This window comes from Chenopodium album, chromosome 22 (assembly GCF_948465745.1).
Source record: "Chenopodium album chromosome 22, dcCheAlbu1.1, whole genome shotgun sequence".
Lineage (NCBI taxonomy): Eukaryota > Viridiplantae > Streptophyta > Magnoliopsida > Caryophyllales > Amaranthaceae > Chenopodium > Chenopodium album.
Genome location: NC_137855.1, coordinates 31,693,581 through 31,719,505, shown reverse-complemented (window position 1 = coordinate 31,719,505; position 25,925 = coordinate 31,693,581). Strand labels below are relative to the sequence as shown.

General features: G+C 33.5%; 1 protein-coding gene and 1 pseudogene across 3 annotated transcripts; both read right to left on the bottom strand.

Annotated features, from left to right (window-relative positions):
* Positions 1–1,797: 1,797 nt before the first annotated feature.
* Positions 1,798–13,550, bottom strand: LOC145605270 (putative LRR receptor-like serine/threonine-protein kinase At1g53440; annotated as a pseudogene). The gene is made up of 21 exons (XR_014105021.1): positions 13,295–13,550; positions 7,805–8,000; positions 7,566–7,637; positions 7,364–7,432; positions 7,151–7,222; positions 6,985–7,056; positions 6,403–6,474; positions 6,255–6,326; positions 5,992–6,149; positions 5,842–5,907; positions 5,684–5,743; positions 5,559–5,597; positions 5,407–5,456; positions 4,861–5,222; positions 4,574–4,769; positions 4,357–4,491; positions 4,067–4,179; positions 3,717–3,931; positions 3,380–3,613; positions 2,529–2,679; positions 1,798–2,395 (listed from the first exon to the last, which is right to left on the bottom strand). The product of XR_014105021.1 is annotated as a putative LRR receptor-like serine/threonine-protein kinase At1g53440 (transcript).
* Positions 13,551–13,783: 233 nt separating this feature from the next.
* Positions 13,784–25,468, bottom strand: LOC145605269 (putative LRR receptor-like serine/threonine-protein kinase At1g53440). Of its 2 annotated transcripts, XM_081661317.1 has the most exons (24): positions 25,164–25,468; positions 21,494–21,689; positions 20,492–20,563; positions 20,290–20,358; positions 20,068–20,139; positions 19,901–19,972; positions 19,116–19,187; positions 18,966–19,037; positions 18,777–18,848; positions 18,508–18,579; positions 18,336–18,407; positions 18,130–18,201; positions 17,983–18,048; positions 17,797–17,856; positions 17,667–17,705; positions 17,515–17,564; positions 16,988–17,349; positions 16,671–16,866; positions 16,441–16,575; positions 16,099–16,211; positions 15,756–15,966; positions 15,414–15,651; positions 14,435–14,585; positions 13,784–14,312 (listed from the first exon to the last, which is right to left on the bottom strand). In XM_081661317.1, the coding sequence occupies exons 1-24, from the start codon at positions 25,258–25,260 to the stop codon at positions 13,893–13,895; spliced, it is 3,051 nt and encodes a 1,016-aa protein (XP_081517443.1). In that variant the 5' UTR covers positions 25,261–25,468; the 3' UTR covers positions 13,784–13,892. The 2 variants fall into 2 exon arrangements, with proteins under 2 accessions (XP_081517443.1, XP_081517444.1); XM_081661318.1 differs by lacking the exons at positions 20,492–20,563; positions 21,494–21,689; positions 25,164–25,468 and having other exon boundaries at positions 20,093–20,139.
* Positions 25,469–25,925: the final 457 nt, after the last annotated feature.

Below are 25,925 nucleotides of genomic sequence, written 5' to 3'. Positions count from 1 at the left end.
TTAAAACTTTCCTAATTCTATTCGAATTTAAAGGTGTTCAAAGACAGTCAGATTTTATTTTCGTGCCTTATAATTTTTATCCAAATTTTATATGGTTGGATAGATCTTCAAATTATCTTTCCAATGATATATTATAATATTAATTCCGAGCTATAACAAAAAAGATATGAAAGGAATACGAAACTCTATCCAAAACTGACACCGTCCTACTATTTCGGCCATATAATTTTATCTACAAAAGATTTTAATCTGATTCTAATTGCATTAGAAAGTAGACTTCAAGAGATTTCCAACGACATATTATATGACTTATTTGGACTTCTAGATCAAAACATATGATAAAAACAAAATCTGCAAAATACTGTCTTGTCGCAAAACGACAAGCCTGTCGCCTGGCGACAGGTCGAGTTTCAGGCGACAGGTCTAGTTTTCTGGCGAAAGAGTGGAGTTTTATTCCTTATCAAATTCTATGATTTTCCGGACTGTTTTCTTATAAATAGGGTCCTCGACCTCTGTTTTTATTCATCAACTTTCATCAACTCTCATCAACAATCATCAACTCTCATTAAGAATTACTTAATTCTTTTCTTCTCTCTCTTTTTCTAAACCAACCTCTTTTACAAACACAATACCGCACTCATTAGATCTTGCAACACCTAGCCAAGTTCGAAGTTACCTTCTCCTTAGACGTGCAAGGTTTAATATTTTCTGAGGGTTTCGTCCAAATCTAGTTTAAACTTTATTTAATTTGATTTCAATTTAATTCTTTAATTATTCTTTATTAATTTCATTGAAGTTTACTAACTTGTGTATTTTGTTATTAGAAAGAGGTACGAGGCTTCAAAGTAAGTAGATTGGCTTACTCTCTATTTCTTTCACAATGTAGAAAGCATGTTTATTATTGTTTTATACTTCCTAGTATCATGTTAGGATTTTTTTATGCTTTCTAGCGTCATGTTTAGGATGCCTTTTATTATTTCTAATATCATGATATCATGTTAGTACCATGTTAGGTTTAAAGCTTTGATCTTTATTGTTTAGTGACATGCTAGGGTTTGTTATTAATCTTGTTAGTATCATGCCTAGGATCTTGCTATTATTAAGCTTTATTATTAACATGATTTTGATTATTATTATTATTATTATTATTATTATTATTATTATTATTATTATTATTATTATTATTATTATTATTATTATAATGATTATTATTATTATTATGTTGCTTGATATTTATTATTGTTATTGCTTGATCACACCTTTTATGCATGTTAAAGGGAATTTGTACTTGAAATCACGCTTAATAAGATAATTAATAATTTGGTTTAGGCTAATGTGATTTTAATTCAAGTGATCGCCAATAATAGTATTATTTGTGCATTAATATTCAACCAACATAGATAAACAGGTTTAGGGTTAACCTAATGTTTGCATGTTAGTCGAAAAGCGCACATGAATACGAGCAGAACAAAGTAGAGGCCTATTTTTATAGCGCGGGTCCTTTCTTTTGTAGATTGGATTCGTACCCTCATCCCCGAACCCTATTTGGTTCAAGACCTTATGGAGTTGACGATCTCCTGGATCGTTTTGGGTTTACAAGTTCCTAAAACTTGTTGGTGACTCTTTTGCTCTAGCTTTCTTCCCTTTGGAACGCCACCATACTTTAGTGTATGATCACAGTGGGGTTCAAGCTTGGGATCATAGTGCTTGAAATATTCCCTACACTAACTGATGATTTAATTATTTGTTTAGTAAGTAATTTCATTTTAGTTTATTAGTTGAATAATTTTTATAGTATGACAAATTCATAATGAAATAATAGCTGAATAATAATGAATTGCTACTTCTTGTAGCTGTTTTTCTTTATTTCCTTGTAAATAATAGCATAGATAAGTTCTTTCTTGTTCTTTGTAATTGAAAATTAGAAACTCTAGCAATGACACTAGCAAATAAGGGTTTATACCAACAATTGGTCGTGTTACTCTGGCTTTACACCATCAGGAAGCAACCTTGAGGGTGACTTTTCACTAATCTCCTTGCTTTGCATAGAAAACGAAGTCTCCAACCATGGCCCGGCATTTATGGACATGCTCTGCACTTTGCTAGACATCGAGCTCCCCGAAACATGAGTTTGACTGTCATGTGACAGTCTCTCAAAAGCTTTAAACCTTAATACATCATTTGTCCCTGTACATTTGACAATTGGTGCTTGGGCAGGGGTTTGGCCTTCAATCATACTTACAACTGCAGACATTGAAGGTCTAAGACTATGAGATTGATTGGTACATAGAAGAGCTATGTTCAGCAATCTCAATGCTTCATCTTTAGAGTAACTCGAGCCTAGTGTTGGATCCACTAGTTCCAACAGGTTTCCTTGTTCTTGTAATACATAGGCCTTTAAAATCCCAAATAATGGACAGTCTTAGAAAAAATACTATATAGATGATAGATGAAATACAGGAAGATTCTCAACATAACAAAAAATTAGACATATAAAATGTAAATGATACAAAGAATCTGTTTATTACCCAATCAAGAAGATAAACAAACTCTTCCTTCCGCGTATAACTTGTGTTGCTAGTTCCATTCACAATTTCAAGTGTGACAACCCCAAAACTGTACACATCTGCCTTATCTGTTAGATAGCCTCTCATTGCGTATTCAGGGGCCATATATCCTCTGAACAAAGTATGAAAGATGAGAATTAATTCCCAACAACAGTTATTATCAAACTAAACATAATATGCAAGATTTAAATAAATAAATAAATAACTAAATAAATAAATGCAACCTTCTTTCAGAACACAAGGCTTCAAAATTAACAGTACACAAGTAGGAAAATGAACTGACTCACTGAAAGTCGATGGTATTATACGGTTAAACGGAAAACAGTTTAAACAAACACTTCAGCGAAACAAATTGCAGCACATGCAATATTTAACACCTTAACTCTTGTATGGTTTCATACTACAACATTTGAGGAAGGAAGGAAGAATGGAGATGGGGAGCAAGGGATGGTTTCATACTAAAATCTCATTCCACCGTAAAAAAACAATTTTCAACCCAAGAAAAGTGTTCTTTTTTCTAAACAAACCAAACAAGGAAAATGGGAATGCTAAATTTCCTCTTTATTTTTCAAGCAAAGGACTTTGCCCCAACCCATCACAGCTTAACTCTTAGTGGTGTGGTGTTTACTCTTTTTGAGGATTTGAAAAATGCAGTATACATCAAAATGGGATAACATTTCTCTTCCGATTTCATGAACTTTTCGTGAAATTAACTACTTCATAGTTCTATATATATGGCAATAATAAATTAGTTCTAGATCCTATACATGACGCGGTATGTTTCTTTTGTTAAGAAGGGGTATTAGACTCACATTGTTCCAGCAATCCTTGTGCTAATATGCGAATTTTCATCTTCATCAAGTTTAGCTAGACCAAAGTCTGAAATTTTAGCGTTCAAGGCCTTATCAAGAAACACATTTGTTGCCTTAATGTCCCGATGAACAATCTTGAGCCTTGACTCCTCATGAAGGTATGTTAATCCTCTTGCAATTCCCAAGCATATCCTCAATCTTGTTTGCCAGTCCAAGTGCAACTTCTGATTCTCTCTACCTACAAAGTTGGCAATAAATTTTAAAGAGGGGATAGATTGGTACAAATCAAGTTTTCTGGTAAAAGAAGCAACTTAATACAAGATTCTAAAAAAGGCACTTTCCAAACAGTGCACGGGCAAGGGAGTTGTTCTCCATGTATTCATATACAAGCAATAGCTCTTTTCCTTCAATACAACATCCATAAAGCTTCACTAGATTCGGATGTTGTAAAGCAGATATCATGCCTATCTCATTGACAAATTCGCGATTTCCTTGCTTTGATTTGGAAGAAAGCTGCTTAACAGCAATCACTTTACCATCAGGTAGTACACCCTTACAGAAACAAAAATAAAATTAGAAAATCTCAATGGTAAAAATTAAGAATGAATGCCAAGACACGCCTTTTACATGCGTCTGTTTCTTTTTTAAGCGCACACCATTGGTAAGAAAATTATGAGCCATAGTTACCTTGAATACAGGCCCAAAACCTCCTTCACCAATTTTGTTTCTGTGATCAAAGTCATTGGTAGCTGCTTTGATCTGCCTCAAAGTAAAGTATCCCGTTGATAGCCTTCGGAGTTCTGCCATATGTACATTAGATAGGACATATCCAATTAGTGTTAGTACTTTCCAAAACTTTATGATCATTTTTTAAAAAAACTACACCAGCAAATTTATAATTAGTTTACAGTCCCAAGCTTAATACTACTATCACAAGTATTATGGCCAATTTGGAGCAGAAAAGAACACATGATTACCTTCATTTTCCTGGCTTTTTCCACTAAGGAAACCCTTCTTCCATAGAATTGCCAGAATAGACAGAAAGATGGCACATGAAGCAAGCACAATTCCAACAATGGCTCCAACAGACAATCCTTTGTTGACTTCAAAATCTACAAAAAAAGTGATACGTTCAAATTTACTGACAATTTAAACCCCACAAATTAAGTGCTTAATAATAAGACGTTGACTCACTGGGCGTCACTGTGATCCCAGATATAAGAGGTCCATATGCGCCACGGTCAGGATACCCCGTAGTTCCTCTTCCAGACCAGTATAAGTAGATCTCAAGGGTGGTCCCATTGACATAGACATCAAAGGCCTTGGTTATCTCCTTTCCAGTCCCTCCAGCTTCAGCCTCAATATTGAAGTCCTTCAGCTTTATATTCCCCTACAAAACCAATAAAATCAAGAAAACAAACAGACGATAAACACACATAGGCCAGGGGGGTGAGGAAAGGATATTTTATTTGTTGAATTACCTGTATTGCAACATCAAAGAAGCGCCTGCCAATGTTGTCAAAATTTCTATTATCAACAAACATTATCTCGGCAAAGTGAAGCTTCACATTGTAACTTCCTGGTATCAAGCAAAGGCCATAATATTTAAGTGACAAAGGTGCCAGACGAGCTGTTTGATAAATACCCGTCACATTAGGGTTGGATGTTTCCATTGCCAAGAAGCTGGCTCGGTCATCATAAAGAAAAGATCCTGTGCTACTATAAGCCCACTTTTCTCCATCTGCAAAGAAAGTGGAAGGGCCTCCAGGAGTAGTGTCCTCTTCATAATAATTCCCTCGAAAACTCATCTTGTTTCCACCACAATTGATAGAAAGAGAATAATCTGTAGAAACATGGGAGCATGACAAAAGAGTTCTAAGAATAATGTCTTTTTATTGCCTGTTTTTTATGATACCAGTAGGAAATAATAAGGTGATGCTAATAGCAGGATCTAAAGTAATCATGTTAAAAATATTGAGATTAGAGTTACTATCTACAAGCACTCATGATCTAAAGTAAATTCTTACATTGGGGCTTACTGGTGCAAGGAAGGTCCCTCCTTAAGCACCAACTTACACTGCATAATCACAATTTAATTTGATTATGACTCAAATTTATGTGAGCATTGATGGCCTTTATTCGTTCAATATAAGAAGAATCTGTAGTAAAAAGAGCTTACTTGTTACTCTTTGCAAACGAATAGCTGGCAACAAGATTCCTGTTTCATAATTAATAGAAAATCGGATCATATCATTAAGAAAAAGCTTCAAAGAAAATGCTACAAAGTATTGCAGATGATCTTACACATTTGTCTGCTGACAACTAGCCGGGGATGATCCAGTGAAATCGTTATAAGACACATCACTGCGACAATAAGATAGGAATAGTAAGATTTATATTCTTCAGAAAATGGTACTGCTACAAACAATAAACTTAAAAATAGGAGAGACAAAAAAACTTACAACTTTTGCTTGCTGTTCAATATCCAACCTGGCAACGATCCAGAAAGTGAGTTGTTTGTAAGGAACCTACATCAAATATGATTAGAATCTCATTCCAATGATAGTAGATAAAATGGATGATCCAAAACACTTTTTTAATTTTTTACTTACAGAAATTCAAGTTTTTGTAAGTTCTGAATTGATTCAGGAATCTGACCACTCAATTAATTGTAACTCAGGTCACTACAAATAAAACTTAATTACATTAATTTGTCAAACTGGAAAAGGTAGACGGAATAGATCCTTCCAATGCCGTGCCTTGAATATCACTGTAAGGTTCATAAAACAATACATCAAATGAAATATACAAGATAAACCGTGGTTGTGGCCATGAAATAATATAATGCTAGTCAAAATAAAACTAGTACACTCACAATATCTCAAGGCTAGTTAAAGTGCCAAGAAAATCAGGTATCTTCCCAAAAATCATATTTCCACTAAGTCTTCTGCAAGTAGAGCATAGTTGTTTAGCTAACAGAATTCTACATTGATTAAAATTCCAAATAGGCAGAGGAAACTCACAGTTCAGTGAGATTCTTCAAAAGAACAAATGTTTCGGGAATTGTTCCATTGAAAAAGTTTGCAGCAAGCACCCTACAGAAAATAAAAGGCATATTACATGCACTTAGTAAACAGTGTTATGAATATCAAACAATAAAAATCTAATTACTATCATGAAGAACAATTACAACATGCTTAACAAACTAGTTGCTAATCATAATTAAGCCACTGGTTAACCGAACAAGGAGGAGGAAAGTTTGGTTCAATTACAAGCCCAAAGGAGGTTGCAGTGGTGGCAGTAAGAATGACTCCTCTAGCTTATAAGGTAGTATTTTATCTTCACTTTATCCAACGTGGGACAAGTCACACGTGAAGTTCAAAGGAGCAGTAGGAGCTTCAACACTAGAAGCTTACTACCATCATCTTAATACAAGTAAAATTTTTCAACACTCATTAATTAAAATGTGACTTTTTTAACATAACCAAGCAAGGTCAATGGATCAATGGACAAATTTGTGCTAAATTGATTTGGGTCCATTTCTAGGGGAGGATATCATTATGATGACTAGCAAAATATTAATGCAGTAAGAAAAATGAGCTCACATTCTTTTCAAGCTTTTCAAATTCCCAAGGCTCTTAGGCAACGGACCTTCTAGTTGATTATCTTTCAAGATCCTGAAATTAACCACATTAAAAACAGATAAAGGATCAAATCAAGACTACTGAAAGCCATCATCAAAAGTATTGTCAATGACTTTATAGTATTTACAACGCCTCAAGTGTTGAAATTTGGCCAATTTCTTTCGGAATGGGACCAGTGTTCCGATTCCCCAGCAGCGATCTACAAAGAAAAAAGAATTCAGATACAACCATAAGCAGTAAGTTTCTATGATGATTATCTTCAAACAATAGTAACTAACCAGTTAAACAAAAAAATTCACAAGTTCACAACCTCAAAAAAAAAAAAAAAAAACATACTTACAAATGAACAAGTGGGATCTTCGACAGAGTTTTAGGGATCGTTCCATTAACATAGTTTCTAGAGAGGTCGCTGCATTACAGGCTTAACTCATCAGCATCTTCAATACTAACATTGATTAATCAGACAGCAATTAAAATGATCGCAGTTAAACAACAATAAGTAATTTAGCTACTTTTCACTACAAAGGGACTTCATAACTTACATTTCCTGCAGCTGAGTAAGGTTCCCGAATTCTTCAGGAAAATATCCAGTAAGATTCAGACCCTTCAACTGGCTGCAAAAAGTGAATCAAATCACGAAAAAGGCAAATTAATAGAAGACACGCGTTCAATTCAGTCATAAGTACAACATATAGCCCTTGCAGTTGCAGACACCAGAAAATAAATAGTGGAATTTTGTTCCTGGAAATGTATACAAATGAGATGTAAATGAAGAACATACATATGTGTGACATGGCAAACAGTGCCATTGTTAAATGAACAATCACAAATAACGTTGGTTAGAATATCGACGCCGAAATATCTATTGAAGCTTCGACCCCCATCATTGCAGGATTTGTCAGTGACCTTCCAGTATGTCTGTACTGCAGGAATTTTCTGAATCTCTAGTTTTTCTGATATTATTTGCAGGGCTTTCACTGCCAACCCACAGGTGAAACAGTTAAAACAACAACACAACCAAAGCCCTAATCTAAACTGATACAAACAACTTCAAGGCTTTCACAAAAAAGTAAAACTTTCAATTGATAGTTTAGGAAAAAAAAATTACAAAACTAAGTAACATATGTAAAGATTGACTTCAAACAAGAAAAACACTAGTTTAATTGTAATTTTTTGGAAATTTGCCAGGAATAATACTTTACCGATCTTCCATAAATGTAACGACCTTCGGATAATTTCAAAATAGAACAAACTTTTGACACGCACGCATTTGCCAAGAATGGAATGTAGCCGGTTGGTATTCTGTTTAATAGGTTACTAATGACACATGTCACAATTTTTTTTGACAACTTTTTTTAGGCCAGTTTGTGTAGAATTCGGGGCTCCTCTTCGATAGTGGTTTCACTAACTGAGTTCATCGTCGAGTGTTTTGCGGCTTGCTTCAACGAATCAAGAACCAAAGGCTAGTCTTAACGCCGCCGTCGAAAGAAATTTCGTTAATTAATTCCCGACGGTAAAGGTGAAGTTAAGGTTAGGGTTTCCTCGCGTATCCAAAGGTTAGGTTCGGTGAGGGGTTCTTTACATTGCCGTTGACGATTGTCCTTAGTGTTGGTTGGGTTGCTGCCGAAGTAGTGTTATCAAGTTGCTCCTCTGTTCTCACGCTAGTTTGCATGCTTATTTTCTTTAAGTGTTGTTTTGGTTTTAATTTGCTTTGTTTAATTATGTTGTTTTTGTATAAGTGGTATGTTTTGTTGTTGGGTTTGTTGTTTTTAAATAGATCTCGTTCTCTATTTGGTCATGAGTTAGAGTTTCGCAGAATAGTTCTAGTTTTGGAAGTTTTCGAAGTGTTCTCATGGTCTTTGGAGCCTTCATGGTCTTTGGAGCCTTGTTGGTGCGTGTTGAGGGTTGAAAGTGTCGGGTGGGTGGTCCTACTAGTAGCCTTGTCGGGGTGTGAACGTGTTCCCCCAGTAACTAAAATAGTGTTTCAGGGGGGTAAGTTAGTTGCGCAAATGGATGGTTTTCCCTGCATATGGAGTTTTCAGGAGGAGTGTGGATTTGAGGGAAGAGTTTGGTTTGCAGGTCTTGTTTCTAGGTTTTGGGATGATATGGGAATTCAGACAATTGCTATCATCCCTTTGTTAGTTTGGGTGATGACAAGGTCAGTCATCACTATTAATCTATATCTTGAAGGAGGCTACCCATATTTAATGTTTGGGTTAAGTAAAGCCCTTCATTTTCTTGCATTCTTTGTTGGTAGAGTTGTAAGAGGAGAACCTGCATTTTGATGCACGGTTTCTCATAGAGTCATAGGTTTTGTTCCCAGACTCCTAGGATGCAGTTATGCTTTTGATCCCTAGGAGTGGAATGGTGTCACAGGTCCGTTCTTCAGCAACAGGTCGTTTATTTCGGGTTCTTTCATCTCCCAACAATTTCCATCTTGAGTTCCCTTCACTATCAATGCCAGTCTGGGTTCTCTTCAGTGTTTGTGATCTGCGCTATTAGTCCATCACGACTATTTCAGTTCATTCGGCTTCTCTTGGTCCACAGTTTGGATGTGGTTCGGTTTTCTTGGATGTTCGTGCTCTGCATTGGGTTGCTGCAAGACCTTTTCAGTATTGTGTTCGCTTCGATCTTCATGTAATGGTACTTAGCGTGTTTAGGTTGTTATGTGTTCTTGTTTTAGTTTGTGTTTAGGTTGTAATACTGTTTTTCTCTAATGGAACCTTTTGTCCCAAAAAAAAAAAACTTTTTTTTAAAAATCAAAAATAAATAAAAATAAAACTTTTTTTTAATATTTTAAAAAAAACATAAACTTAAAAAAGTAACCTCATCTCCCTACCGGCAGCCACCCCATCACCGGGTCCTCCCAATAAACGCCGACGGTCAGAATCTCGTGCTCAGCGTCGGCAGCCAAATTCCCGTACCCCCCTTTCCCTAAACCACCTTCCTCCACCCTAAAACCCCCTCCCTCCCCTAGCAAACCCTCTTCTCCCCACCGGTCGGCGCCTAAACTACCTCCCCTGTGCTGGCGACCCATTTTGCCCCTTCGACAACCGTCTCTACTCCCCCCCCCCCTCTTGAACCACCTTCCAAAAACTCTAAAACCCCAAAATCGAGTGGTGGTTTTAAGGTTTTCGACTTTCGGGAGGTGGCTGGGTGGTCGGGGTTTAGGTTAGGAGGGGTGTCGCCGGGCGCCGATGCCGGCGTCGGGTATGGGTCTCTGGCCGCTAGCGGCTATGGGGAGAACCCAGCGGTGGGGTGTTTGCCGGTAGGGGAGGGATTTTTTTATTTTTATTTCAGTTTTTTATTTTTTATTTTTAAGTTATTTACTTTATCTTTTTAATTAAAAATTATATTTAAGGGTCCTTAAGTATATGGAGTACTTTGTACTTCTTCCATTGCTTTTTAGCTGACACGTTTTTCTTAGTCATGTTGTCTATGCTCAAATTCAACTATTAATATATTTAATTACTAATTATCATAAATTATAAAAGTTGATATTTTGAGAATATATATCATGACGAAAATAATAATATCTTACATGATTATATTTTCCACAACTTGTTAATCACAAAACACGGTCAAAAAGTGTATAAACAACATTGAAGTCAAAATCTGTCAACTTAAAAAAAGAAAATAATGTAAAATAATTATCGTTTGAAGTCACTTACTATGTAAAGGACTTGTTCCCTTTAACTTATTTCAGACACTTATTACTTACTCCCTCCGTTTCATATTAATCGCAACCATAGGCATTGCACAAAGTTTTAGGAAATTTATAAGGTAGAGATCATAGGGTGAATTTTATATTATAAAGTATAGTTAATAGAAATATATTTTATTGTTAATAGGAAAGAGAAATAATAAAAATAAAAAATAAAAAAAAGAAGTAGTATAAATGGGATTTGTAAATAAGATAAATAATTAAATATTTATGCAAGTAGGATAAGTGAGAGAGAGAAATAATGGGTTCTTATTAAAATAGAAAGTGTTGAAAGCTTGAAACTATTATGAAGTGGGTGTAAAAGGAAAGTGTTGCAATCATTACAAAACGGGGAGAGTATTCTTTGACAAATTTAGATCATTAATATGAAATTATGTAAACAGCAAAAAAAACTCATTTTAAAATTTCTTAAGATTAATTGTCAAAAAACCAAAGAAGGTAGTAAACTAGTATTCCGTAATTTTTTATCATGGGTGTCACTTGTCAGCTGTTAAAAATGAGATTATGCGAAATGCAGTACAACAACATAATTACGAACGGACCTCAAAAAAGATTATTCGAAATCTATTAATTGTTACTAAAACAAAACCTTGATGATGTCATCAATTTCTTAAAGTGGTTACGTGTCAAACTCTCATAACAAAATTTCCCTACAAATTTTACATATGATGTCATCATTTTTTTTTTTTTTTTTTTTTGCCTTTTCTAGCTAGAAAATAGGACCAATTATGTTTGAAGTTTGAATTTGATATCAATATTGCTGTATCCACACTACTTTTGAATATCCATAATACAACAATATTAAATAGACATAGATATTGGTATCTAATTATACTCATTCTTTTTTTAACAAATTTTTTTAAATTTTTTTTTAAATAGTAAGTACACATATATTTAGCTTCCACTCTAAATGTATAAGCTTAATGATTATACATTTATAAAACATTAATGTATTTAATCTAACCATCATTTTAGTATATTTTTAATAACATACGAGTAGTATATATTACATTATGATGCAGCATTAAATAATAAACATTTAAAAAAAAAAAAAAAAAAAAAAAAAAAGATTATGCACATGTATTTTTTAATTTTTATACTCCCTTTGCTCCTTTATTTTTGCCCCATTGCCATCTTTTGAGTCAAACTTTAAAAACTTTAACCATAATTTACCGTTAATCTATAAAAGATAGTATAGTCATGAGTGATCTTGTTAGATTTGTCTCATTGTATATTTTATAAATATCATGTTTTTATATTTTTTACGTTTATAGAAATAAAGATATAGATTTTTTAATACGCGTTTTGGAGACCGCGCACAGTCAAATGGGGCAAAAAAATAGGAACAGAGGGAGTATAACCAATTATTTTCTTAAAAAAATAATGAGCCAAATCATATTTGAAAGGTAGTTATAACAACAAAAGATAAAAAAATAGAAAAATTACTAATCAACCAACGTGCAATGCACGGGTACTAATCTAGTACAGTACAAAAAATAATTACGAACGGACCTCAAAAAAATAAAAAATAAAAACCGAACGACTTAAATGATGGCCCAGTCAACTAAATATTACTCCTAATAATCAAATAATGATGCAAATAAATCTTAAAATGATTCAACAATTGACGAAACATTCACACATCATTTTCAAGGGGAAAAAAACACAACTATATTTACATACTTCATCCGTGTTTTTTTTAAGTGTTCCAGTTTGACCGGCACATAGTTTTAGTCAATTTAATTGACGTAAATAAAATAAGAGGTAAGTGGGGTAATTAGAATATTAAAAAATTATAAAAGAAGATAGTGGAATTAATATAGTTTTTTTTTTTTTTTTTTTTTTTTTTTGAAGAAAGCTCACAAAGAGCAACTAATTCTCATTCACGGGAAGATCATTGCCCACAAGAGTTACAATATTGGTTGGGAAATTAATATAGTTTATTGAAAAGTAATGAGTGTGAGAAAAAACATATAATAAAAAAGTAGTAGTGGATTTGGGTGGGGACTATGAGAGGAGAGAGAAATAAGAGGGCATTTGGTTCAAACAATGGTATGGGTTTGGAATGAGGAATGAAACCTGGATGGTATTGGGTTGGAACTTGATACTTGATTTCATGTGTTTGGTTTTTATGTAGGAATGATAGTTATTCTTTTAATTTTAAACCTAAAGGTATGGGTATGAATCATACCCACCTCCCCCCTTGGGTTTCAAAAACCCATACTTTGGGGGTTTGAGGTATGGGTTTGAAAAATAAAATTTCTAAAAACAAACACAAGGTATATGTTTTGGTCATTCTAAACCCATATCTTATACCTATTATGCTTGAACCAAACACCCCCTAATATTTTTTATGTAGCTTTTTACCAAAAAAAAAAAGGAAGTGTAACACTCATTAAAACACGGTCGGATTTGGCAAGTGTAACACTAATTAAAACACGGAGGGAATAAAAACCTGGAAAATGACATGATACATGCATTATGTATATAATAAAGTACTATAAAATAAAATTTAAATGTACATAAATATGTAAAAAATATCATTACCTTCATTTGGAGGGATAAGTTGAGCGTTGATTACAAGATTAACGACGAAATTGAAAGAAAGAGAGAAAATTAGAGAAGTAGAAAATGAAGGCGCCATAATAATAATTGAAGTTAGTTTTACAAGAAAGCCATTGAAATGAACTTATGAAGATTTATGGGGAGAAAGAATAGAGAGCAGTTATAAGGAGGAATATGTAATGTAGGATGGGGGCATGGGGTCTTACCGTTTACTAGTAAACTATAAATCAACGCTAATTAAATTATCACAGGTGGCTAGTCAATAGTCATATGGGTCAATGGGTGTAATTATGACGCTGTCATAGAGGTGATTTAACATTTGAGTCGGACTGGACTAACAAAATATCTTGACATCTCGTGTTCAAGTAATAGCTTAATTGGATAATTTTTATAGATTGAAATTCATAATTATACAATAGCTGTATAATAGGGATTGCTACTTATTGTAGCTGTTTTTTATTTCTTGGTAAATAATAGCACAGATAATTTCCTTGTTTTATGTAATAAAAACTCTAGTAACGACATTAACTACTTAACCTTGACACTAGCAAATTAGGGTTTATACTAACAATTGGTCATGTTACTCTGGCTTTACATCATCAGGAAGCAACCTTGATCTTGAGGGTGATTTTTCACTAATCTCCTTGCTTTGCATAGAAATCGAAGTATCCGTCCATGGCCCATCTATGGACATGCTCTGCACTTGGCTAAACATCGAGCTCCCTGAAACATGAGTTTGACTGTCTTGTGACAGTCTCTCCAAAGCCTTAAACCTTAATTCATCATTCGTCCCTGTACGTTTGACAATTGGTGCTTGGACAGGGATTTGGCCTTCAATCATACTTGCAACTGAAGACATTGAGGGTCTAAGACTAGGAGATGGATTGGTACACAGAAGAGCTATGTTCAGCAATCTCAATGCTTCATCTTTGGAGTAACTCGAGCCTAGAGTTGGATCCACAAGCTCCAAGAGGTTTCCTTGCTCTTGTAAAACATAGGCCTTCAAAATCCCAGATGGATAACAAGTTAAAAGAATAGCCTAAAGTAGAAATACACTAAAAATCTTTACATAACATATAATTAGACATGAAAAGTAGATTGTACATAGAAGCTGTTTATTACCCAGTCAAGAAGATAAACAAACTCTTCCTTCGGCCTATAACTTGTGTTGCTAGTTCCACTCACAATTTCAAGTGTGACAACCCCGAAACTGTACACATCTGCCTTATCTGTGAGATAGCCTCTCATTGCGTATTCAGGGGCCATATAACCTCTGAAGAAAGTATGAAAGATAAGAATTGATTCGCAAAAAAATTATTACAAAGTATTAAAATTTTAAACTGCATGATAAAAAAAAACTTTATAACCTTCTTGCAGAACATTATGCTTCAAAATCAACAATATATAGTTTTTTTTTAACAATACACAGAGTTGCAGTATGAAAATGAACAGACTCACTGATAATTAATGTTATTATACAGAGTAAAAAAAAGATATAAAATCATTTGATTTGAATTCTATCTACAATTCCACTGTTTCTTAATTCTCTATAGGCTATACCACTAAGATAAATTAAGGTATTTAGTACGGTTACAGTAAGGTATGTTTGGTTTAAAGGAAAGCAGTTTAAACAAACATTTCATTGGAAAAAAAATTGTAGCAGACGCTAAACATCAAAACAGCTTAACTCTGGTATGGTTTCATGCTAGAAAAATTGGAGTAAGAAAGAAAGAATGGATATGGGAAGCAAGGATGGTACATAAAATTGAGATGAATACTTATTTCTGTAAAATCTGTTTCCACCTAAAAACAATTTTCAACCCAAGAAAGGTAAAACCAAACGAAGGAAAATGGGAATGCTAAATTTCCATTTTTTTTTTTTCAAGCAAAGGACTTTTAGTGGTGTGGTGTTACTCTATTTGTGCATTTGAGAAAGGCAGTATACATCAAAATAGGATATCATTTCTCTTCCATTTTTGTAAACTTGTTCGTGAAAGTAACTTCTTCATGGTTCTAGATATATGGAAAATAATAATATTAGGTCCAGATCCTACATATGAAACCTAATGTTTCTTTTGTTAAGAAGAAGTATTTGACTCACATTGTTCCAGCAATTCTAGTGCTAATATGCGTATTCTCATCTTCATCAAGTTTAGCCAGACCAAAGTCTGAAATTTTAGCGTTCAAGGCCTTATCAAGCAACACATTTGTTGCCTTAATGTCCCGGTGAACAATCTTGAGTCTTGACTCCTCATGAAGGTATGCTAATCCTCTTGTGATTCCCAAGCATATCCTCATTCTTGTTTGCCAGTCCAAGTGCAACTTCTGATTCTCTTTACCTAGAAAGTTGGCAATAAAATTTAAAAAGGGCATAGATTGGATAGAAATCAAGCTTTCTAGTAAAAGAAGCAACTTAATACAAGATGCTAAAAAAGGCACTTGCCAAACAGTGCACGGGCAAGGGAGTTGTTTTCCATGTATTCATATACAAGCAATAGCTCTTTTCCTTCAATACAACACCCATAAAGCTTCACTAAATTTGGGTGTTGTAAAGCAGAGATCATGCCTATCTCATTGACAAATTCGCGATTTCCTTGCTTTGATTTGGAAGAAAGCTGCTTGACGGCAATCACTTTACCATCTGGTAGTACACCCTAACAAAAACAAAATTAATATTAGAAAATCTCAATAGTAAAAATTAAGAATGAATGCCAAGACATGCTTGTTACATGCGTCTGTTTCTTTAAACACAAAACAAAGGTAAGAAAACTATGAACCATAATTACCTTGAATACAGGCCCAAAACCTCCTTCACCAATTTTGTTTCTGAGATCAAAGTCATTGGTAGCTGCTTTAATCTGCCTCAAAGTAAAATATCCCGTACCTAGCCTTCGGAGTTCTGCCATATGTACATTAGATAAGACATACCCAATTAGTGGTAATACATTCCAAACTTTATTATCATTAAGCTGTAAAATAAGTGGTAAAATCTTTATAAAAATTACAACAACAATTTATTTTTTTCGAAGGAAATTACAACAAATTTATAATAAGTTTATAGTCCCGATGTTCAATACTGCCATCACAAGTAAATGGCCAATTTAGAGCAGAATAAAACACATGATTACCTTCATTTTCCTGGCTTTTTCCACCAAAGCAACCCTTCATCCATAGAATTACCAGGATAGATAAAAAAATGGCACATGAAGCAAGCACAATTCCAACAATGGCTCCAACAGACAATCCTTTTTTGACTTTGAAATCTACAAATAAAGTGATACGTTCAAATTTACAGATAATTTAAGCCACACAAATGAAGTACGATAAAACAGTGCTTAGTAATACGACGTTGACTCACTGGGCGTCACTGTAATCCCAGATATAAGAGGTCCATATACACCTCTGTTAGGAGACCCTGTTGTTCCTCTTCCAGACCAGTATAAGAAGATCTCAAGGGTGGTCCCATTGACAAAGACATCAAAGGCCTTGGTTATCTCCTTTCCAGCCCCTCCAGCTTCAGCCTCGATATTGAAGTCTTTCAGCTTTATATTCCCCTGTCAAACCAATATAAACAAGAAGACAAACTTATACTAAATATGAAGTACATATATATATATATATAATTTTGGGGGGGGGGGGGGGGGGGGAGGAGGATAGGAAATTTTGTTGAATCACCTGTATTGCTACATCAAAGAAGCGCCTGCCAACGTTGTCAAAAGTTCGGTCATCAGCAAACATTATCTCGGCAAAGTGAAGCTTCACATTGTAACTTCCTGGTATCAAGCAAAGGCCATAATATTTAAGTGATATAGGTGCCAGACGAGCTGTTTGATAAATACCCGTCACATTAGGGTTGGATGTTTCCATTGCCAAGAAGCTGGCTCGGTCATCGTAAAGAAAAGATCCTGTGCTACTATAAGCCCACTTTTCTCCACTTGCGAAGAAAGTGGAAGGGCCTCCAAGAGTACTGTCCTCGTTGTATTCATTCCCTCGGAAACTCATCTTGTTTCCACCACAATTGATAGACATAGAATAATCTGTAGAAACATGAGAGCACTCGCTAGAATAAATTGTTCTTCTTTCTAGTTTTTTTATGATAATAGTAAGAAATACTAGGGTAAACTAATAGCAAGATATAGAATATTCATGTCAAAAAGATCGCGTTTACAGTTACAATCTACAAAAATCTAGTAGATTCTTACATTGGGGCTTATTGGAGCAAGGAAGGTCCCTCCTCAAGCACCAACTTACTCTGCAAAATCACAATGTACTTTCATAATGACTCAAATTTATGTGAGCATTGATGACTTTTTAAGGTTCAATATATGAAGAATCAATAGTAAACAGAGCTTACTTGTTGGTCTTTGCAGACGAATAGCTGGCGACAAGATTCCTGTTTCATAATTGATTAATAAAAAATGGGATCATATAGTTAGGCAAAAAGCTTAATAGAAAAGGCAGCAAAGTATTGCAGATGATCTTACACATTTGACTGCTGACAACTAGCTGGAGATGAACCAGTGAAATTGTTATAAGACACATCGCTGCAACAATAAGATTGGAATTAGAAGATTTAAGATTTTCAGAAAAAAGCACTGCTATAAACAATAAGCTATAAAAGAGGAAAGACAACAGAAAAATTTTAAAAATCAAAAACCAAAAAACCTTACTAGTTGTGCCTGCTATACAATATCCAAACTGGCAACGGTCCAGAAAATGAGTTGTTTGTAAGGAACCTACGTCGAAAATATGATTTGAAGCTCAACCTAATGTAGTAGTTAAAATGGATGATCCAAAATGAATGTATTTTGACTTACAGATATCCAAGTTTTTGTAAATTCTGCATTGATTCGGGAATTTGACCACTCAACTGGTTGTAGCTCAGGTCTCTACAAATAAGATACAATTACATTTCAATCATTATATATAATACCTATAGGCCACACACTTTACAATTTACAACGCAGTGTTCTTTGTACAAGTTGTAAGCTCTAAATTATGGCAGATAGATGCGAGAACTCACAGAAGTTTCAAATTTGGTAAGTTTCCAATGAAATCGGGGATTGGACCAGTAATTGAGCAGTTTCGGAGTACCCTGTACACAATTTAATAAAAGAATCAGTAAATTAACATCTAAAAAAATGCCAAATTCTGCTGAAACAATAAAATAAAATAAAATATACAAAATAACTCACAGATACTGTAAATTTTCCATATTTGTCAGGTTTGGGAAAGTGATACTTCTTGCATTTAGATCAGAAATTCTCCTGAAAATTAGAAAACAATCAAAGATTTATCAAAAACTAATGCTTGGTATGCTGTTTCCAACTTCACTAATTAGTGGCCTAATTTATACACTAGTATATATTTTCTTTATATATACAATAGACTGAATTGACAGTTTCTTCAACCAAAGTTAGCCATGTGAGCCTATCATGCACACTTGAAGTAATAGGCCACTCACAAAATTGTCAAATTTTTCAAACTGGAAAAGGTAGACGGAATCGACCCCTCCAAAGACGTTCCCTGAATATCACTGTAAGATTTATAAAACACTACATTAAATAAGATATACAAGCTGAATATTGGTTGTGGCCAGGAAATAATATTTCTACCAGATATAATGTGGTTAAATCAAAACTAGTACACTCACAATGTGTTAAGGTTGGTTAAAGTACCAAGAAAATCAGGTATCTTCCCAGTGATCAAATTCCCACTAAGTCTTCTGCAAGTAGAACACAGTAATAGTTTAGCAAACAGAAGTGTAGCTTGATTAAACTTCACATATGGAGTTGGAACATACAATTCAGTGAGGTTCTTCAAATTGACAAATGTTTCGGGAATTGTTCCATTAAAAAAATTTGCAGCAAGCACCCTACAGAAAAGAAAAGGTGTGTTAAATGCGCTAAGTAAACAGTGATACAAATATCAAACTATAAAAATCTAATATCACGAATACAACATGCTAAAAAAAATATGAGGAGAGTTTGATTCATTTATAAACCCAAAGGAGTTTCCAAACTAAAACCTATTGGTGGTACTCCTCTAGCTTATAAGGTGGTATATACTCTATTCTTTCTTCAACGAGGGAGATCACAGAAGTGGAGAACAAAGGAACTTCAACACTAGCAGCTTAAAATCATAGATTGAAGACAAGTAAAATTCAATACTACTCGTAATTAATAAAATGTACTCCCTCTGTTTTTAAATACTTGATCCTGTTTCTTTTTCCGGCCGTTTTAAAATAGGTGCTTCATTTCCTTATTTGAAAAGCTTTTACAATATTTAATTAATTTCTCTTACCAAGTGGACCCAACAATATTAATTCCATATTCTCTCTCCTTCAATTCTCTCAACTACTTTTGGTTTTTTACAATTTTTAATTCTTCCACCAACCTCACTACCTCAAAATTTTATTACTTTCTCCAGTTTCTCCTAAGACTCCGTGCATGGAGAAATGGAGCAAGTATTTAAAAACAGAGGGAGTAACATTTTGCACATAACCAACCAAGTTAAATATGATATGGGTTCATTTCTAGTAAAAAAAACATTCCAATGACTAAAATGCTTTGAAGAAAATGAACTCACATTCTTCTCAAGCTTTTCAAATTTCCAAGGCTCTTAGGCAATGGACCTCCTAGTCGGTTATCTTCCAACATTCTGAGTAAATCCATGTAAAAACAGATAAAGGATCAAATCAGGACTATTGATAGCCAACATCAACGGCATAGGAACAGTCAGTTAAAAATATTTACAACTCCTCCAGGGTTGAAATTTGACCAATTTCTTTCGGAATGGGACCAGTCATCCGGTTCACCACAAGTGATCTGCAAAGCAAAAAGAATTCAGATACAACCATGAACAGTATATTCTTATGGTGGTTGTCTTTAAACAATAGAGACTGAGCACAAACAGTTACAAATTTGTTACAAAAAACACCAGGCAAATTCAATATAGTTAGAATGTGTCATACTTACAAAGTAACAAGTGGAATCTTCGATAGAGTTTTAGGGATCGTTCCATGAACATAGTTTCTAGAAAGATCACTGCATTAATGCTTAACTCATCAGGATCTTCAATGCTAAATATTGATAATTAAAGCATCAAATATAAATGAAGAGAGTCATAAAAGAACAGATAATTTAGCTACTTTTCACTGCAAAAGAGCATCCTACTTACATTTCTTGCAGCTGAGTAAGGTTCCCAAATTCTTCAGGCAAGTATCCAGTAAGATTCAGACCCTTCAATTGGCTGCAAAAAGAAGAAAAAAAAATCTCATTACAACACAGAATCAAAAGGCCAAACCAATGCACATGTATTCACCATAAAAGCATAGCCAGTAAAACATACAGCCCATGCAATTGTAGACAACAGAAAAATGGATAGTGGGACAGCTTTGATTTTGTCACTGTTTAATTAGGAGCAGTATGGCGTCAAATTAGCATTTTGGCCAATAAAAACAATATTTCTCATGTTTAATAAAGAGCAGTTCAGATTAACTATATTCGATGACACCACTAATCTTTGAGGATGCTTTGAGTGGAGTTAACTATATAATGAAACAAAGGATCTAACAATTCAACAGCACATTTCACAACCTCCATGCTCCATTTAACAATTTCAAGCCCGGTTTCAAAAAATAAAAACAATTTCAAGTCAAATTTGCAGTTCAGATGTGTGTATTCTTAGACTTGAATCAAATTATATTGTAAGAAACTAATATATTACCCACCTTAAAGAGCTAAAAATTTGGCATTGGCAGTATAAGCAAAGAATTCCTTAAACACGGTGACTTTTAAAACCATAATTCTAAAAGGTAGTGTTTGAAATCCTGTACTTTGTATATACATTTCAATGGCAAATTTAGAGATCTAATACGAAGTGGAAACCAAAAAGGAGCCATTCAATACCCCATCCATCCTCTCACAAGTTTCCAAAGTTTGACCCAAATTTATCAAGGACTGAAATACAATATGATCTACCAACCCAATCAACCCAAGTTATGAACTAGGAAGTGCTCCTTACAGCATATCATCATCTCCTAAAATAATGTACATTGAAGACAAGTCTATTATAAATACGAAAAGTAACATATAAAATGCATATATGATAATGAAGGAAGAGGCTATAGATAAACTAATCTGAAAATGGAGACAAATAAGATGTAAATGAAGAACATACATATTCGTGACATGGCAAACAGTGCCACTGTTAAATGTACAATCACAAGTAACGTTGGTAAAAATTTTGACGCCAAGATTTCTATTGAAGCTTCGACCTCCATCATTGCAGGATTTGTCAGTGACCTTCCAATATGTCTGTACTGCAGGAATTGACTGGATCTCTAATTTGTCTGATATTATTTGCAGGGCTTTCACTGCCAACCCACAAGTGAAACAGTCAAACAACAACAAAACCAAAGCCCTAATCCAAAGGGATACAAACAACTTCAGAGCTTTCATGAAAAAATTAAACTTCGATTAACAGATCTGGTAATTAAAAGTTTACAAAACTAAAAACCATATGTGAAAATTTGACTTCATAAAAGAAAAAAACTACTGGTAGTTTAATTGTCACAGTCTGTAAAAATTGATAGTCTTTTCCTTGTACAAGTTTTTCCCTTCATCCGCAAAATTAAGGTAAATCTAGTTGAAGGATGATTTTAACATGAACTTCACATCACATTTCTGATTTAATTGTTTTGTCTAAGCCTAGCTTCTATATTAGAGGGTAACTTATACGAAGTATTAGAAATATGTTACTCTTGACACTGAAGAGCAAGGAGACAATATGTTTAACAAATTTTAGTATCAAATATGATTGTATGGGATTAAAAATCATCCAAAGTACTAACCTGTACTTTTTTATGGTGTAGTCATTTATATTCCAATTTCCACCACAGCCCTAGTCCATCATCCACCTTTCTCCGAATTCAACTCAATGAAAACTCGTCCCCTAAACCTCCACATTAGCCTCACCAAATCAGTCCATCATCCACCTTTCTCCAAAATCAACTCAATGACAACTCGTCCCCTAAACTTCCATGTTAGCCCCACCAAAGCAACCGCCAACCACTAAACCATGCACTTATCTAAATTATGTAGCAATTTTACTAAAACCGTTAATATTGCAGCAACTCTTTTTTAAGACTCCATATCAATTAGTGATTTTTTCTAGCACAACAAAAACTATAACTATTTTCCCAAACTTACTAGACATCATTATAGAATAAATCTCTATTCTATAAGGATTGGTGTCTAACATATGAATTTTAACATCAAAGCCCGAACCTAATTGTTTTTTACATTCCAAAACTCATTATCACATTACATAAGCAAGATATATTAAATAATAAATCTCCAATATTACATGCCAAATATAACAAATACAACTATACAAAGTAACATTCCAAATCATACAATCAAGTTTCCCTAAGAAAAATCTCATTGTTCGAGTTTGGCAATACTCCCTCCCTTTGAGATTGCACTACACGGGCAGAAGGCTAATAATAATATAACCATCAAATAATTAATTGCCCCCTCTTTCATTGTTGATATATTCTTATGTAATAAGTAATATGATACAAATTTGTTTCCTAATTTCTACTAATTATGTCATCCTCCCTAGCCTATTGTCGGGAGATGTTTTTGTAAATCAAGTTACTCAAATTAATGTAATTAAGTTATTGATGCATGAAATAGATACTCTAAACTCTAAAGTTATTGCTCATACTGTCAACGAATTGTTCAGTCATTTAGAATTTTGGACAACATACATATTCTTTAATTTTATTTCCATAAATATATTCATATATGCTATGACTAGATTATACAATAGAAGGTCGAAAGGATAAAATTTATCAAAAATTAGGATGCCATGTTATTGTCATGTTGTGATATGTCTTAGCAAGTATTTTCACTACTTGCATTCATACAATACCCCACAATATTCAACATATTCAAAGTATGTACTAAACCAGGAGTAAAAACTTTTAATGCACACGGTTTGCGACGGTGTAGGTGTAATAGTAAGCTGTCTTTGTAATCTAAAAAAGCTCAAATTTGCATTGACTTGTCCAAAGTCCCTAAACTTTAATTAAAGCTAACAATAAAGCAATTTATTCTCAAAATATTATATGAAATGATTTTATACTCCATACAATATAACTACTAATTTCAATACGAGTATGTCTATAGAGAACCATAGAGATTAATCACAAAATTGGATCTCAAACAGTATAATGAGACGAAGGAAGTATTACTCAATCAAACAATTTACAACCTCCTAAATTCCCGTGATAAAATTTAAATATACTTTGCAATATGAAATAAAGGGAGTATTACTCAATCAATTCCCGTACACATAATAGGTTCAAATTTGTTTTATGAGGAAGCTTATTTTACGTAACAACGTAACATTAAAAAAAAAAAAGCAAAAACAAATTGATAGTCGAGAAAATAATATGTACTTTGTAAAAAGTAATTATTGTTTGAAGTCACTATCTATGTTAAATGTCGTACCAAAATTGTTATCAAGATTGGTACGAATTACAATTAAAGGACATTAGAATTGAATTTTTAGCCGTCTACAACGTCGACTTACTTAACTAGCTTTTCTATCTTGTGAAAGAGTCGACAAATGAGTCAAAAGAATCTTCCTCTACTTTTATTTCATTCATTCCCTTTTTTTGAAAGAACGATTGTGATGACACAACAATTTTTGGTCCATGTAAAAATAATTACAAAAAGATATAGACGCAATTTGATCACCTATTTTATGTATTTCTCTTAATACTAAAGTACTTACTAGTAAAATATACTACTTCGTTTCTTTTTAGTTGACACATATTTCTTTTAGGAACTTTTTTTAGTTGACACGTTTTCTTTTGAATAAATTTTTTACCTTGCATTTACAAGGTATCCCACTTGCTTTTTCATTCTCTCTCACTATCTCTTCCCTCCTTAATATATGTGACTAAATCAAACGCGTCACTGAAATAGAAACGAAGGAAGTGTATACTACCTTTTAATACAAATAATATCTCAAAAAAGTTACAAATAATAAAAATCGGCCGTTTGTGCCCGATGTATCAATCACCAAACCCGAGGTACTAAACCAAGTGGAACCAACCCATAACATTATTATTTAAGTGTAAGTTCAATAGAATTATTCACGTTACATTCATAACTCATATAATAAGATGTGATTAATACTGTAACAAAAATTAATTTAGAAATTCTAACAATAGAATTGTTGGGAAAATCCAAAAAGATCTACTCCCTCCGTCCCTTTATTACATGCCTGCATTTCTTTTTAGGGTGACCAAAATTAAGTGTCTGTTTCTATTTATAGGTTGTACTTTTTGCTAATATTATTCTTGTTTTGATGAATTGTCGTCATTTTTTTTTTTCTTTTTTTTTTTGTACTTTACATCAATTCTCAATATTTATAATCCCAATTTTTAGTTTTAAGGAATCTTTAACTTTCATAATTCCCGTGCAAAATGAGAAATAGACATATAATAAAGGAATGAAGGAAATACTTTTCATGGGTGTCAATTGTCAGCAGTTAAAATGAGATTATGCGAATGTGGTACAACCAAATAATAAAAAAACGACATAAATGGCCCAGTCTACTCAATATTACTGTAATTAAAAACAAAAAGAACAAAATAAAAAATAAAACAAATAATCAATTAATGATGTAAATAAGTCGAAAAATGAATCAATAATTGACGAAACATTCACAAATCATTTTCCCGAAAAAAAAAAAAAAAAAAACAACTATATTTACATAATAAACTGGAAATTCGCATGATACGCAGTATAAATATGTAAAATTATAGTGTTACCTTCATTTGGAGGGATAAGTTGAGCGTTGATTCCAAAAATTACGAAGAAATTGAAGAAAAGGAAGAAAATTAAAGAAGTAGAAAATGAAGGCACCATTTTAATAATTGAATTTAGTTTACAAAGTAACCATTGAAATGAAGATTTATGAGGGAGAAGAAACAGAGAAGGTGAGGAACAGAGAAGATGAGAAACAGAGAATGAGAGTGTGAAAAGAGGAGAGAGAAAGAATAGAGAGCAGTTTTTTTCAGGAAAGGTTTGGAGGAATGTAATGGATGATTGGGGGTTTTGATTACCGTTTACAGGTAAATTTTAAATAAGGCTGATATTTAAAGAGAAAACTAGTGTGTGGTCCGGACGTTGCACCGGTTGTTACTTTAATTAGACCTTGTGAGTATCAATTACATACATTTATTTTCATTTTTATATAACATAGTTTATGATTGGCTTAGATGATTAAGTAACTATCTTTCTTATAAACGGTTGGGTGTTCGAATAAAACAATGTTTATCTAGTGATATTTATGTCAACAACTTTTATCAAATTGAATGTAGATCCTAAGATCCACAAATGTTGATTTATTTACAATAGTATCATGTTAATTGAGATAGTTAATTAATTTAAATACAGATTAAAATAGTACTCCGTACTAAATAAACGATTTTTGTTTATGATAAAGTTCAAGTGAGGACTCCCCCATATTTACAAAAGTGTCGTAATTGAGACAGCCATATGGTAATGACTTGTGACAACGTGACCGTTAC